This window comes from Ipomoea triloba, chromosome 11 (genome assembly GCF_003576645.1).
Source record: "Ipomoea triloba cultivar NCNSP0323 chromosome 11, ASM357664v1".
NCBI classification, from domain to species: Eukaryota; Viridiplantae; Streptophyta; class Magnoliopsida; order Solanales; family Convolvulaceae; genus Ipomoea; species Ipomoea triloba.
This window is the reverse complement of record NC_044926.1, coordinates 9,360,071-9,377,112: the sequence shown is the minus strand read 5'-3', so window position 1 is coordinate 9,377,112 and position 17,042 is coordinate 9,360,071. Positions and strand designations below refer to the sequence as shown.

At 31.9% G+C, this 17,042-nt stretch overlaps 1 protein-coding gene across 2 annotated transcripts; it reads left to right on the top strand.

Moving 5' to 3' along the window:
- Window positions 1–11,847: 11,847 nt before the first annotated feature.
- Window positions 11,848–16,956, top strand: LOC115997326 (NAC domain-containing protein 86). Of its 2 annotated transcripts, none has more exons than XM_031236870.1 (3): window positions 11,848–12,141; window positions 12,869–13,149; window positions 16,322–16,956. In XM_031236870.1, exons 1-3 carry the CDS (start codon window positions 11,985–11,987, stop codon window positions 16,619–16,621), a joined length of 738 nt encoding a protein of 245 aa, XP_031092730.1. In that variant the 5' UTR covers window positions 11,848–11,984; the 3' UTR covers window positions 16,622–16,956. The 2 variants fall into 2 exon arrangements, with proteins under 2 accessions (XP_031092730.1, XP_031092729.1); XM_031236869.1 differs by having other exon boundaries at window positions 11,856–12,141; window positions 12,869–13,152.
- Window positions 16,957–17,042: the final 86 nt, after the last annotated feature.

Sequence of the window (17,042 nt, the reverse complement as noted above, 5' to 3'; positions counted from 1 at the left end):
AAAGAGTTTTGGAGCAATTTTGACCATAATTGGATAGCTAAGAAACTCAGGGATGGATCTAAGGACACTTTTGGAGCAGCTTGGGAGAAGATTGCATGGAAAAATTTGAAGTTGGGAAGGTGTTGGAGATCTGGAGAGTACACGAGCGTCGGCACGCCCGTGAGCAAGCCCGTATTCAGGAACGGGCGTTGCCACACCCATGAACCTACCAGTGTTTAGACACGGGCATGAGTTAGCCCATGCCTAAATGTTTTGGGGAGTTCTTTGCTATTCCTTGTTAAGGTGTGGTTGCATAACATTCGTGAGCCTTTCCTTGCAACCCCTACCCACTATATGAGAATACGGGAATTAGGGAGGTGTTAGTGCTTTGTTCTTTGAGGATTGATAATTGATACATCACGAAAGTGGGATAATTCCTATTCTTAATTCGAGTTTATTCGATCATGAAAGTGACTTATAAACTCGAGTTCTTGTGTCTATTCTTGTGGTTCTCCTTGGTTGGATGATTTGTCCCCCAATTTCTTAGGTATTTGGCATCTGGAGGATTGCATTCCCCTGGACGGGTCCTTTCTTTCCCTAATTGACTTTACCTCTTTTGATTTTGCTAGCTTAGTTGTGTTTATTTTAGTTAATTGCTCATCTCCCTTATCTTATCATCTTGCTTAGCTTTTAGTTAGGTTCTTAACCTTGTGCCTAAATTTAGTTTTTGTAAGTGCGTGCCATAGAGTCCATTCCACTGAAGACGATAATTCACCCATACTCACGTGCACCACTATACAATCCCACACTATTTTTTTTGGCACCATTGTCAGAGAATTATTATATCACCCAAAAAAAGATTATGACAATAATATATTTACCCATAATTACATTTGGTTCCTGCCAAATTAAATCACTTTTAGTGACTACAAAATTGTAACGGATTCTAAGTTGCAACAATTAGCATTGCGTTAGTGATAAAATACTAAGGTATTGCAACTATAATAAATAAATAGCGTTAATCAATAGTTTTTGTAAAAAAATTTAAATATTTGTGATAAGTAATAATATGGTATAAATAAATTGTCGGTAAATTTGTTCATTGTTGCGGTGAATGTTTAAACTTCTCACTTTGTTACCATGAAATGATTGATATTAACATGTATTTTTTATATTATACAATCCATGATCCGGTACAATTCAAGTAGAGGTATATATGCATGAAACTATATAATCACATTCTTTGACAGAGGATTGGTTGAATTTGATCTTCAAACCTGCAATTTGCAGTGTCCTTAATTGTGGGTAACTTTACCTATATGTCGTGGAATTTGAAGAAACGTTTATGGCCGGGAAGCCGCATGATTTTATCATTGAAAACACAAAGCAGGCACTGCCATTTTAGCCTAATTTATAATTACTGGGACTAGTCTAGGCCTTCTACTAATAAAAACAAACAATCCTTATATAATGGACGGAGGTTCACTGTGTACTGCATGCAGACCCTGTTGCATGTGTATGTGTCTTATGTTGTGAGTTTTTGTGTATTGTGTTATGAAATTCTGTACCGTAAGAATATGAATCCCGTATCTGAAACAAATTAGTAATTATATCTTATGTTATAAATTTATGTGTCTTATGTTGTGAAATGTTGTGCATACGATGAACACAAATTATGTATCTAAATCATTTGAAAATTAAGTATATATACAACATGTGTATGTGTGTCTTGTGTTGTGATTTTTTGTGTTTTGTGTTATGAATTTCTGTACCTTACAAGTATGAATTCTGTATCTCGTAGTTTCGATCCAGAGTCCATAATGCTATGTGGACCTTGACCCATGATATAATTGTCTTATAACCACAACAACAACGTATTATTATTATTATTATTGTTGTTATTATTATACTTTACAAAATTGCTTAGAAAAATTGGTTATAACTGTAAAATATGGGATAAAAAATTGATACTTTGTAAAATATTCCAATTATAATTTTCCATAGTAAATATTTATATATATCTAGCTAGCCCCATAATAAATGACATATAGGCTTTAGAAATTTAGTCTTCATCAATTACCCGAATCATACGATGACTAGCTAAATGCGAGATTAGCCATGCCTACTCCTTCATTGATAGTACTCGCTACTTGCTACTCTTCTACTTTTACCATCAATCCTACTAATTAATCAATGTAATGGAATATTAATTAGCTAGAATTTTTTTACTTTTAATCCCAATGCCTATTACAATAGTCTCACACTCATCTCTAACTTTTAATGATATTTGACAACATCTAATTTCACAACTTTATTAATTTTGTCACGTTTGATATTATATTACACAATTTCTATCCAATTGATGTTAACTTCTGATACAATAAAATATGGTAATTCAACAACTAGCTAGCCTCATAATTTTATTGAAAAATATTTTTAAATGACATAATATAGCAAAAAATAATAACTTTTTCATGAAAAAATGTTTTTCTAATGAGTTAATACCCATTTTGGTCCCTCGACTATAGCGTAATACTTGATTTTGTCCCATAGAATTAAAAGTACCCAATTTAGTCCTCTAACTTGTAAAATATACTCAAGTTGGTCCTCCGTTACAATTTCCATCCATTAGCCGTTATAAAGGGGGGCAAAATCATCATTTTCAATAGTTGAGGGTCCAAAATGAGTACTTAATAGTCGAGGGACCAAAATGAGTATTTTATTATTATTATTATTATTATTATTATTATTATTATTATTATTATTAGGACAATGTCTCTTAGTTTAGCTTTATATATCAACGCTAGGGGTGTATAATCTATTAACCGAATCGTTTTAACCAAAGGTTTTAAAACTTTAACCGTTAACCGAACCGAATTGAATTTTTTTTGGGATTAATCAGTCGGTTAATAGATTAACCGAACTTTTTAAAGCTAAAGTTCTAAATCCTAAAAAAAATACCTATAATAATAAATTCAATTAAAATAATACATATAGTAATAAATCCATAAGAAAATATACAAATAATATCATAAAAACATTATAAATTTATAGAGATTTTACATATTAGATTAGATATTTATTTATTTAGTTATATATATGTTTAAAATTTCGGTTAATCGTTCGGTTGACCGACAATTTCGAACCCAATTAACCGTTAATCGAAATTTTAAAAAACCTTTAATGATTAACCGAACTGAAAAAGTTCAGTAAAAAACGGTTAACTGACATTTTCGAACCCAATTAATCATTAATTGAATTTTTAGAAAACCTTGAACCATTAACCGAACACAAATTCGAACCCAATTAACCGTTAATCAAAATTTTAAAAAACCTTTAACGATTAACCGAGCTGAAAAAGTTCAGTTAAAAACGATTAACCGACATTCGAACCCAATTAATCATTAATTGAATTTTTGAAAACCTTGAACCATTAACCGAACCCAAATTCGAACCCAATTAACCATTAACCAAAATTTAAAAAAAAAAAACATTTAGCCATTAACCCAACCGAAAAAGTTCAGTTAAACAATGGTTAACTGAAAATTTCGAACCCAATTAACCGTTAATTGAAATTTTAAAAAACCTTTAACCATTAACCAAACTGAACCCAATTTGAGTACTATTGACTCTATTACAATGTCGTATTTGTTCATGACTACTTTCTCAACCTATTGAAGCACAAATAGTCAGCATTGCCTCCACTGAGACTTGAACCCACCTCCTTCACATGGGGTGCAACCGGGTGCCACTAGACGACAAGGTCATTGGCACATATATATATATATATATATATATATATATATATATATATATATAGGATAGAATTCAAGTGTAGCCGCGTCTTAACGTGTGAACAGTGCAGCATCACCACTATGTATACACTTATACACCACTCAGTGTTAGAAAATGCACCACACAAATATGCACCGTTAGGTACACATCACCAAAAAACACACCACTAGGTATGCAAATATACACCACACAGTGTTAGCAAATCCACCATTAGGGGCATGGGGTTATGGTGCATTATTTTGGGTGTGTGGTGTGTTTTTGTGTATTTTCATGTGGTGCGTTTTATAACATTGAGTGGTGTGAACCGCACCGACCGCACGGGAAGGCGCGACCACATTTGAATAGATTTATATATATATATATATATATCATGGTTGAAAAAATCGCTAGGCGCTCGGGGAGCGCCTAGCGCCTAGGACGCCTAGCCGGGGATTAATCGGCGCCTAGGCGTTCGTGTATTTTTTTATTTTATTTTTTATTTTTTAAAAATTTGTTTAAGGATTTTTAATTTTTTAAAGACTAATAATTATAAATTATATAATACTTTTAATAGTTAATATTAAATTATTAAATATTAACCTAAAAATATCTAAAGTTTGTACAATTTAGGATTATTTCGCTCAAAATGATGTTGTTTTCAGTGAAATAACCCATTAAAAATAAGAACAATAGTTAATCGACCAACTAAAAGGCCTAGTCGGTGCCTAGTCGATCTAGTCGACGCCTAGGCGGTCAGCGCCTAAGCGGCCTAGGCGGTGCTTTGGTGGCCTAGGCGGAGCTTAGGCGGCCTAGGCGGTCGCCTAGTCGGCCAGCCGCCTAGACCACCATTTAATGTGATACGCTAGGCGGTCGACCAGCGCCTAGCGCCTAGGCGGGATTTTTGCAATACTGATATATATATATATATATATATATATATATATATATATATATATATATATAATATGTAAAGTCTCTATAAATTTGTAATGTTTTTATGATATTGTTTTTCTATATTTTCTTATGGATTTATTATTATATGTATTATTTTAATCAGATTTATTATAATAGATATTATTTTTAGGATTTAGAACTTTAGCTTTAAAAAGTTCGGTTAATCTGTTAGCCGACCGATTAATCGAAAACAATTTCAATTCGACTCGATTAACGGTTAAAGTTTTAAAAACTTCGGTTAAAATGGTTCGATTAATAGATTATGCACCCCTAGTGTTGATATACAAAACTAAACTAAGAGATATTGTCCCAATAATAATAATAATAATAAGTACCCATTTTGGTCCCTCAACTATTAAGTACCCATTTTGGTCCCTCGACTATTGAAAATGACGGTTTTGCCCCTCTATTTAACGGCTGGTGGATGGAAATTGTAATGGAGGACCAAATTGAGCATAATTTTACAAGTTAGAGGACTAAATTGGGTACGTTTAATTCTATGGGACAAAATCAAGTATTACGCTATAGTCGAGGGACCAAAATGGGTATTAACTCTTTTCTAATTGTATAATTGATGACGTTATTTATAAATGTTTTCCTATAGTGATATAGGAAGTTAAAGTTGTAAAGAACATTGTGGCCAAGGCTCCAAGAGGGTTGCAACTAATTGAGAGTGAAATTTCTAAAATGTGATAGCGGGATTAGATTTCAAATGGTGTCAAATTACCAAAGTGTAGCGAAGATAAAGAGAATTACATTTCTCAAATTCTTAGAGAATTACAAAAGTGTAGCGAAGCTAAAGTTGTAAAGAACATTTAGTCATATACTATCGTTTTTGCCATTTAAATTGATGTCAAACTATAATATTTTGAATACTTTTTGTTCTTACTTTTTCCAGTGAAATCCTATTTTAGGTAAGGGTATTTTTGTCTCTTTAATTTACTTTTTTGATTTTCTGACGGCTATGGAGCTCAGATATTTTCAACTAGTGATATGATCAATCCACATATATGCCTAAGGAAACCCAAGTTTACCAAAAAAAAAAAAAAAAAAGAAGAAAAGAAGAGAACCCCATTGACACCACCCAGACCAAGAAAATTAATAGTTTGGACCAGCTGGTTACTGATTTAATTTTATATCAATTAATTTTCACATTTAAAATTTATATTAATTAGTTACTTATTTAATTTTAATTTTCATATTGGGCATTAGTTTAATTGTCGTGGAACGTGCATATTATAACTAGTATATACATAGATATATGAGAAGGTTTCAGTTGAAAATATGTTTCCAGGTAAAAAGTAAAGACTGATTTGATCCATCAACTTGGATAGAAAATGTTGAGAGATATTGAAAGATAAGGAGAAAAGAGGTGAGTTAGTTTTATAAATATTACAGACTTGATCAATTCTAATCAACAACTTAGTTTTAGGTACAACTTATGTATTTTTCAATGCGATTGATTTTCTATTAATTTTTGTGTTGGTTTCGGATTTCATGTTTGTTGATTTGGCGAGTTTATGTATTCTGAATAGGTCAATGAGATGATGTAAAATTAATTATGTAAATTTAAGAATATTAATATATAATAAGTTGTACTCCGTAAACAACAACAACAACAACAACAACAATAATAATAATAATAATAATAATATTATTATTATTATTATTATTATTATGTAAATAATAATTTGTTGATGGGCATATTGGTTTCTGCGAGAAAACATTAAATCGGGATTTTTTTTTTAATTCCTGTTCCCGGGGAACAACAGTAGTGGGCTCGAAATTTCCGGTCGTCGGAAACTCGGGAAATCAATTTTTTGGCCACTTTAGATGGTTGTTGGAGTTTTCGACCAATTATGATGCGTTTATTGGAAATATGGGTCTTCAAAATGGTCCAGAGGATTATTCTCGATCCAAAACGTGACTATCTGACCATTTTTCGTTGGTCAAAAATGATTTTAAAAAAAGGTAAATTTTATACATTTTTCAAACATTGAAAGAAATTATGAGTAATAAATTATTATACAGTTGCAATGATGAGAAAGAATATTATAAAATATACTAGTTTTACATTCGCATTGTGCGACTGATTTAATATACAATTTTATATTTCATTAAGTAATTTAAAGTATATCATTGTAAGATTATATAGGAAAAATTTATCATAGTTGGCATTAAAATCAAAGTTTAATTTACACTTTTCTAAAAATAATTATCTATATCTAAATATATACTTATTATAGTTGATATGGTATTAGGTAGTAGATACTACTTTTGGATGGAATTACTTTAAGTTTTGTTAATTCGTTTTCTGATAGTTTTGTCATTATCTTTGTCTTCATTGCTTGTCCGCTTCTTTTTGGTTTGTAGTGTTTTATGTGCAATTAGGTTACTAATGCTAGTTTGCAAAAAAACATATTTGGTCTAAATAGTTTTGCTACATTAAATCAATAGATGCATGGAATTCCTAAGTTGATTCCCGTATACTAATATTTTTAAAATTAACCCCGTCATTTTTTAGCTATTGATTATTCTAGATAGTTGGATCAAATTAATCCACACATATATCACGAGAAATTTAGTTCACATTTGATCATGATTATATATGGATAAGAACATGGAACCCGTGAGTCCATTTTACTAGATAGATCTTGGCTCAATGTAGGGTCATTTTTACTACGAAGGAAAGAATAAATCACTAAAAAAAAAAAAAAAAAAAAAAGCAAATATAACGACGAAAAAATTCGTCGCTAAAATAAAAAATCCGTCATTAAAGTGAATAGCGATGGAATCGATCTGTCACTAAAAGTGGCATCACTAATCTCTACTACAAATTTTAATTTCGTCACTAAATTTAGTGACGATTTTTTATGTTATTAAACTAAAAAATCTGTCGCTATTTTTTGCGACAATTTGAATGACGAATTTGTAAGAAAATAGTGACGAAATATTCTGTCGCTAAACAGCGATGGAAACTTTTGTCGCTGGTTTGTTTCTATTGTTTGGAATGAATGCCATTTAGCTATAGTTTAGAGACGAAAATATCCATCGCTATTTCGTTGTCATTCTTTATTATTAGAAGGTATTTAGTCACAGATTTGCTCCGGTTTATGTTCGTCGCTACATTCTTAATTTTTTTTAAAAATAAAATAAAATATACCCATTGATTAATATCCCATACATGTATTAAACCTATAATGTAGTATTTTAATAATATAATTGCAAAATATATTATATTAAGAAATTGAAATTCAATAACAATAACAAAAGTATAGCATTGTAAAGTGATATATCGATAAAAACAATATCAAATACATTAATAGATAGAATCTAAAAGTGTTGTACTTGTTTATGCAAAATCCAACTACTAATAGAGAACTCAAAATAGCACCTATTGTTAGGCCTCTCTGAATACAGATATGTGATACATAAAGGGTAATAAAAGACAAGTAGAAGAAGCAGAAAAAGACAAATGATCTCAATGCCATTTTAATGGGCGTAGTGAGGCAGGAAGTAAAAACATCAGCAGGAAATTCAGCACTTTCAGGAAGTAATTAATAAAAAAACATCAAAGATATACTATGTATAACTCTAAACAATCCATGCCAATAAGAACTAAAAAAACATATATAACAGAGCCTAGAAAGTAGTTCATGCCAAGAAACAGACCTTATTGAATAGCCACATTTCACTATTTGGCACTGGCTTTGGTACACCATGCCCATTATAGTGAAAAAGCACTCTTTCTTACTTAGCATATTTACGACATGTTGTGCACAGTTTTTTTACTTCATCAACAATGGGTCTAAGGAAAATTTATAGCGAGTCTGCTAGTACAACATTATTATTAGAAGTAATATTGTTTCTTATCAAAAAATAAAAATGTTCATTCCCAGAAAGTTCAGGATCAAGAATTAGCTTAGTACAAAAATTGGAAAATCCTAGATATTGATCAAAGCTGGGAACTGTTAGCAAGCAGACAAAACCAAAGTAAAACAATCCAAGCAATAGGAATTAGAGAGAACATTTTACCAATCCAGCATTCCGTCCGGGCACAAGAGCAACACATCCCGTTTTCGTCTACAATAAAAACTCTGAGCTAAGACAAGACCGCATAGAAAATATTGACATCTTTAAGCATCTAAAATGGACCACAACAACAACATACAAGCTAAAAATGCATCACATTAGTCATACGGGTAAATGACTAGTAATAATAGTTATTACTTTTTTTTTTTTTTAAAGCATACCAAAGATTTAATTTCTACTATCAAACACATGTACAATGACTAATTTCCTCGCTGAATTGTAACAATGATTGAATTTTTATAAAGAAAAAAAAAGGAGGTAAAGGAGAGCCGAATACACATTGTTATTGAGTTTGAGTGTTTATATGTAACTTTTTAAAATTTGACCCGTAATTACATTTTTATTTCAATAACTCATGACTTTATATTAGGATTCACGCTGTTCCTATTCTAATAACACATAATACTTGTGGTACTCTAATGGCATGTTTTGGTTCATTACAAAATAATTTTGTAGAAGATTTTTTTTTTTAACTTTAGGAAAAACATATTTTACTTTGTTTGGTTGATAGGAAAATTTATTTAATGAAAAATAAATTACTCAAATTTAAGGAAAATAAATTTTGGTTCTCCTGTTGTATTTTTTTTTTTTTTTCACATTCTTTGGGAGAAATGGTACATAAAGTTCTATATTATCCATGCAATCAAATATCTCCTTAAAGGAAATGTTACACAGCAGTTAACCTACGTTGAAGAATGTCTTGAATATGTTTTATATAGATATGTATCATTTACTTATTATACTAGTGGTTTTCAATCTTTTGGGGTAGATATGGAACCATTCGAGCACTGTTTTATGACAAGAAGTTTCATAATCGCATCAATGCTGAAATTGTATTTGCGATGAAATTGCTAGCAACATTTAGCACTCATCCTACAATGAAATATGAAAATAGTATTTAACACATCCTCCACTATTTTTGAGCCACAAAAAAATTTTTGGCATTTATGCGAGAGACCAATATATGCTTTTTAATGGACTACTTGGGTACTGACTACTTTATTTGATCCCCATGATGTCAAAGTCTCAAACTACTTATGTTTTGTTTTATCCTCATTGTCCTATATAAGGACAATATAGCTTGTGTTGCACAATTTATAAATGAGTATGTTTAGGAATATTTGACAAAATATATAGCATCAATATTCAAACCATGTGAGCTCTAGAAGAGTCACAAGATTACTGTACATAATGTTCACTCCGATCTTGAAGATTGTACCATATCCCTTTTCTACACTCTGTTTGAAACAATATTTTTATTATATTAAAAAGTGTAAATTTTAAAGATTGTTATCTTCCGTGGGAGTATCATTTACTTGAAAAAATCTTAAAGATTGGGTCTTGAAGACCAACAACTGTAATCTTTTTCCATAACAGTCAAATTTATTGTTGTAATATATAGAAATGTTGAGTGAATGAAATCTTTTCCTCTCATTTTCTCTTCTTTTCTGTATTTTCTTTGAGCGTTGTTTTGAGTATTAGTTTACAAAGAAAAAGGAAAAAAAGAAAGAAAGACGAAGGTAAAGGAGAGTCAAATACACATTTTTATTGAGTTTGAGTGTTTATATGTAACTTTTTAAAATTTGACATGTAATTACATTTTATTTTTATTTACCCCCTTTAGCTCAAATATAAAATTAATGAAATAAATTTCAATAACTAATTTTTAACTAATTTTTTTTCAATAGATTTAAATTCAATCCAATCTCTATTCTTTTTCATGAACCAAATGAAATAATTAAAGACAAAAACTCGAATGCTCAATATTAAAATAATTAAAGAAATAATAATAATGAACATGTGGGCATGTCTTCAAATGGATTCAAATTCGTGACCTGTTCTGATACTAATTGTCAAGATCAAGGCATTTATCACTACGCCAAAATCTATATTTAGTAGCGAAGGCGCAACCTTATATATTATACTTGAGTAGCAGTCAACACAATGTTTTGATAACAAGAAGCTGTATTTGGCTCTCCAAGCCGCAATCCAACACTAGACCACTAACCTATGTAATTAGTTTTAGTGTACTAAATGTTTACTTTTTAAAAATTTATTTTTGATATACTACTTAAATGTAAAAATCTATCAAGCCTATAGTAGAATTTGTCACTTAAGTGAGACTAGCTTAAACCAACTCAATATAATTAATGATCCAAGTAACAATGGCCTGTGAAAATAGTGGGTTTGGCCACACAAACCCGACCCAATTGTCACATCTACGCACAACAAAAAAAATGTTCTTTGTGTCAAATTTGTATATTGACCACGAATACAAGGTACATTTTTAATATATTAAAAATATATTATTTGTGTACTGAATACACATTAATTGATAACATACAAAATGATATACTTTCAGTACTCAAATAATATACTTTCAAATAATGAACTTTACATATACAAATAATGTAATTTTAGAATATTAATTTTGTATTTAAATTTTCGGTCAACACAACTGTGTTTTGTGGACTTTGGTCAATGGAATAATGATTAATGTATTGATTACTTGTCATGATTTTGCAGATTACTTATATATCTTAATTATTTAATTAAACCAAAATGATTAATTTATTAGAACAATGTTTATAGCAGAGTGATTTTTGATTTAAAATTTGCAGCATTTTGCACATATATATACAGTATATTAAAGCATGTGCTTTAGGGGAAATATATAATATATTCACTTTTGTATCTTCTCCACATCAGAGCCAGCTAGTATAGGATCACCTCTCTCTTCTCTCCTCTTCGCTTTAGCCGCTAACTTCACGATAGCGCATATCATTTCTCTCGCTAAAGCCTAAAAAGCTTAATTGCTTCATCCACAAGAACCTAACCATATATACATACAATCAAAATTACTGTACTGGTGCATGCGGTGTTTAGTTTAATTTAGAGGCCATAAATAAGAGGAATGGAAGTGGGCTTGAGAGAAACGTTTCTGAGAGAGAATCTAGAAAAGAGAAAAAAAGCAAAAAACGACCCAAAGACAAAGGACTTTGAATCGCTTTACGCACACATATATATAGGCATGATTGATGGGGTGTGATGATTACAGAGATCAAAGGGTGTTACAGTGAGAGAGAAAGAGAGAGAGAGAGAGCGGTGGTGGGGTGGTGGACCGGCGGTTTGCTTTGCTGCTGGCTGGCCTGGACGGAGGAGAGAGAGAAAGAGAGAGAGAGAGAATGGCGCCGGTCGGATTGCCTCCCGGTTTCCGGTTCCATCCCACTGATGAAGAGCTGGTGAATTATTACCTGAAGAGGAAGATTCATGGACTGGAGATTGAGCTTGATATCATCCCTGAAGTTGATCTCTACAAGTGTGAGCCTTGGGAATTAGCAGGTTTTTCTTTTCTTTTCTTTTCTTTTATTTCCTTTTTCTTTCTCTTCTCCTTTTCCAATTTCTTTTTTTTTTTTTTCCCATCAACCAATCATTCTTCACCATCTTACATAAAAATGATGAAATATCACCATCACCCTGCACTTTAGAGACTTCCCGGCCTCATTTCCCATATCCTTAAACTGGGAACTAAAAAAAAGATAAAAATTGTGTTTTTCGTTCCTAAGTTATATAATCATTGTAGGATTGGTTTATATTTGTTGATGGTGCTCATTTCTTATCCTCAAACTATAATTGAAGTTGCAAATTCCATTATTTTTCTCACAAGGTCGTTCTCAATTTTCATCTTGGCCTAAGCTATTATTGGCATTATTATTGCAGATTTTATCCCTAATATTTTGTCAAAAAAAAGGATAAAATTTGTAATATCCGACGAGAAATGAACATGACCAACCAGTAAAAACGAATCCTACTTGCAATTACATATAACTTAGGCACGAAAAGTCCAATAAATTTTCTCAAAAAATAATAATTTAATCAAATATTACCACCAAATTATTATTTGGAAACACAAATATATTGAAAATGCTTGATATTACTCTTTAAAATACAAAATTTGTCCAGTAAAATGGGTTGAAAATCTTTTTTTCCTTTATTTTTAGTGTTTCAAGTATTTTTTTTTTTTTTTTAAATCTAGTGTTTCAAGTAATTAGTTGTATATATATTGCAGAGAAGTCATTTTTGCCTAGTAGGGATCCGGAGTGGTATTTCTTCGGGCCGAGGGACAGAAAATACCCGAACGGGTTTAGAACGAACCGAGCGACCCGAGCGGGGTATTGGAAGTCGACCGGGAAAGACCGGAGAGTTTCGTCACAAAACCGGGCGATCGGAATGAAGAAAACTTTGGTTTACTACCGCGGGAGAGCCCCTCAGGGCATCAGAACCGATTGGGTAATGCACGAGTATCGCCTCGACGATAAAGAGTGCGACGACTCCTCCGCCGGCATTCAGGTGGTTCGTATTCTCATTCGATCTTCCTCTATATATTTCCTCATCTTTTTATTTTTATATATTTTTTACAGTCATTATATCATGAACCATAGTTCACATGGTAATTTAAGGTGACCCAATATTAACATTTGCATCCCATATAGTTTTACCCAAAATCAAACACTTGGTATAACACTCTCACAGAAATTTAATTCCCACATTATCACGGTCGAATTTTAAATTTTGATCTTTTCTTTCAAATACTACTTACTGAACTAGTGAGTTAAACTCGTGTGGGTTATAAGTTCAGCATTAATGATTAGCTTAGTAAAGTCATTGTTTATATATATAGATTAGTGTTATCCCATGGCTTTTCTTTTCGTTGGCGTCATGATTTCAGAGCCCTAGCTTTCATTTGAGTCCAAAAGCATGAATTTCCTAATCCGGACGTTGATTGGAAAAGCAATTCCTCTCAAGAATTTTCTCTTCCTCTTTTGCTCTTAAAGGGTTAGATAAAAAGCATGCATGCATATATGCATCATGATCATTAAGTCTTTACCATGTGCCCCATGTTATATGTGATCTCTTAGCTTTTTTACTCTCCTAACTCCCATCCCCCTCTCTCTGTGCCCAAGAAAGTAAAGAGAAACAAAAAATGCAAGTGAAAATTCATCCCCAACCAAGTAAAAAATTTAAAGAAAGGAGATGCCAAAAAAACATAGCAAAAACTCTCCTTGGATCACTGACAAACATTTTAATAATGGAAATTCTAGAATATAATTAATAGTGGGTCATACATAAAAATGAATAAATATATGAATTTACTTACACAGAGACTATAAAATCTGTGATAATTGCCAAAAGAAAAAAAAAATTAATGCAGGAGCATACAAGAAATTCCCATTTTCTAATATGATAAAAGTGAAATAACGTGGACTGCATGGCATGCATGGAAAGATTATGTTTTTGTCTCTTTCGGAGTATTCTTTCACCTTTTACTTTGCTTGCTTTCTTTGTCTCTTTCTTTACTCTTTTTTTTTTTGTTTTTTTTTAATCAACAGTTTGATTAAATCATAGTGGAATCTGGGATAGATTATGATATTATAAATAACATTAAAAAAAAATTTGGCAACATATTCGTTGCTTGCCTAGGAGTGAGATCTCTTGAGTGTGTGAGCAAAGATTTGGCTTCTTCACTTTGCCTTTGTTTAATTTATAGTAAGACAAAAGAAGTATCCAACTCCCCAGCCCCACATCCATAAAACAATAGTTTATTGGCCTCCAATCATAAGACTACTGCGGGCATTCTTTATTTGCTGTCTTTGATGATGATCTCTACGACGTACAATGTTCTTTGATCAAAGATTCTTCCACACCTTATATCATCATCATCTCATCGCTTTCCTGTTGTTTTTGTAAGAACTGTGTCGGCTGCTTTTTCACTTTATTCCTTGAAACTGGGGAAGCCTACATGTGTCGCTGTAGCTAGCCACCCCATGTTGTTCATCTTGCCCTTGAATATCCTCATCTCCAACAAAGTCTATTTTTCAACCGTTATTACACTTCCTCAACCAAATCCTTAACAATTGTTATACTATGAAACAACGTATAACTTGCATTGTAAACCCTAATAAAAAAATTATGTGTCTGTGAACATATTATGTGTTTTCAGTTAATAAATTATATGTCTCTAAATAAATTAAAGACACATAATATGTTAATTATAGACATATATTATATTAACTGCATGTACATAATATGTTAACCGCATATTATGTATGTGCACTAAACCTGTTATGTATCTGTAGTTAACATATTATGTGCCTTCAATTTATTTACAAGCACATAATATGTTAACTACAAGAATATACTCCTAATATGTTAAATGCAAACACAGAATTTGACTATCATTTTGTATTAGGTCAACAATGTAAGGTGAACCCTAGTCCATGTTATAATTTGCCAATCCTAACATACCCATATCAAATACCCCACCCAAAATTCATTATTTATAATTGTTGTATTTCTTTCCACAAGTAAAGTGACATGTGAAACTATAAGTTTCAATAAAATCATTTTAATTTCTGAAAACACTTTATAATTAATACTATACAATAATACTATAAAAAAAAATTTGTGTCAGAAGTAGCTTGTTAGTAAATCTTGTGCTTTAGTTTGAAGCTCAAAATTATTAAGGAAATAGGTGTAACAAAATCTGATCTGATGTCTTGTGGGATATGCGACAGACAAAAAGAAAGCATTATTGTAGAGTGTACCTTATGGTTAGGGAAGACAGTGATCTTGACTTTTTCAGTTGTTGTCCTTAAACTTATACTTTTTCCAGAAGCAGTGTATCGATTTAAATCAAACAGCCCCAATTATTGACTACTAAAAATCATAACATGAGCTTTTGTTGTCAGCAGATGCACTTACGTTATAATCACCCTCAAACTTTTTTGCTCATCTCTCTCTCATACCCCATAAAAAGCAGATTCGTCACTGAAAGATTGGAACATGTTGGCGTCATAGAATTCATAGCTTCTAGTACACACAAATAATAATTATAATAATAAACTAATAATATAAAAGAGTATAACACAAAAGTTTATCAAAATTCAAAATCATACAACCTTGACTTCAATTTGTATAGCTGTTTATATTTACAAAGAGGTGGAAACTCCAACCAAATTAACCAGACTGTTAACTTAGTAATCATAAGATTACAAGTTTTACTCTCAACATGAATGATTTATTTGACCTTCTTAGTTTAAGCCGTCAGCTATGAACAACTTAGGCTTGTATTTCCTTTGTCGGCTAAGTGTTGGGTGAACGCGGGAAAATGGCCAAGTCCATTAGTTGGTCGTGGTTGGGGGATTGTTGGGCAGACTCCGGTGGTAGGTCAAGTCTAGCATTCTATCTCTTCTATAAGGAAATAAAGTTGCCTCTTAGTGTAGTAGTAAGTGCTTAGCTAAGATTGGCCAGTGCTGAGAGGGGAATTGTTGAGCGGAGGGGGCCAAGTCCAGCACCCTGACTTTTTAAGACTAGTAGGTGCTGAAAGGAAAAATTGTTAAAACGAAGGTTAGTAGAGGGTCTAGTCCAGTACCCCACCTCAGGCGGATAATGGCTGCTAGTTTCCCGCCACTAAAAAAAAAGTTATATTTCTAACGGATGTTTTGATGATGCATATATGCAGGACTCATATGCATTGTGCCGAGTGTTCAAGAAGAATGGAATATGCTCTGAAATAGAGGAACAAGCACAGCCTAGCTGCAACATACAAATACTGGACTACTCATCAGCACAAACCGTCGCAAATGATCAGTACGAAACGCCGTCGCCGGAGGTTCCGTTCACGTCATCCTCGTGCGTGGAAGAAGAAGAAAAAGAAGATAAAGATGATTCATGGATGCAGTTCATCACGGAGGATGCATGGTGTTCCTTCACGTCCCCCTATGCTACAGAAGAGGTGTCTCAAACGACATTCACCAACTAAAGGGGACCAAACAAAAACAAACTATAATCAGTGACAAAACCTCTAATTCGTATAATATGTTTTCCAAGTAATAATTGTTATTATATTATTATTATTATTTTGATTAAGTTTGTAACATTTAATTTTGTTTCGATATGATACACAGTGTACTGATGATATACTCTCTAATTGGGTTTTAGGTTCTTCTTCTGTTTTTTGGTTTGTGGCTGTTGGAATCTATACGGCCAGTTTATCTTAAAGGCTTTACAGGTTAGGTTCCCACCTCATGCTTGAGGTTCTGTCAACTGTCATGGACTCATGGTTTTACCTGTCAAATAAAGGATGGTTTTCTTTTTTTGTTTATGATTTAATTAATACAATTGTCTGCCTTGTTATTATTCTTCTTCGTGCTCTTTTTTTTTTTTTTTTTTTTTTTTTTTTT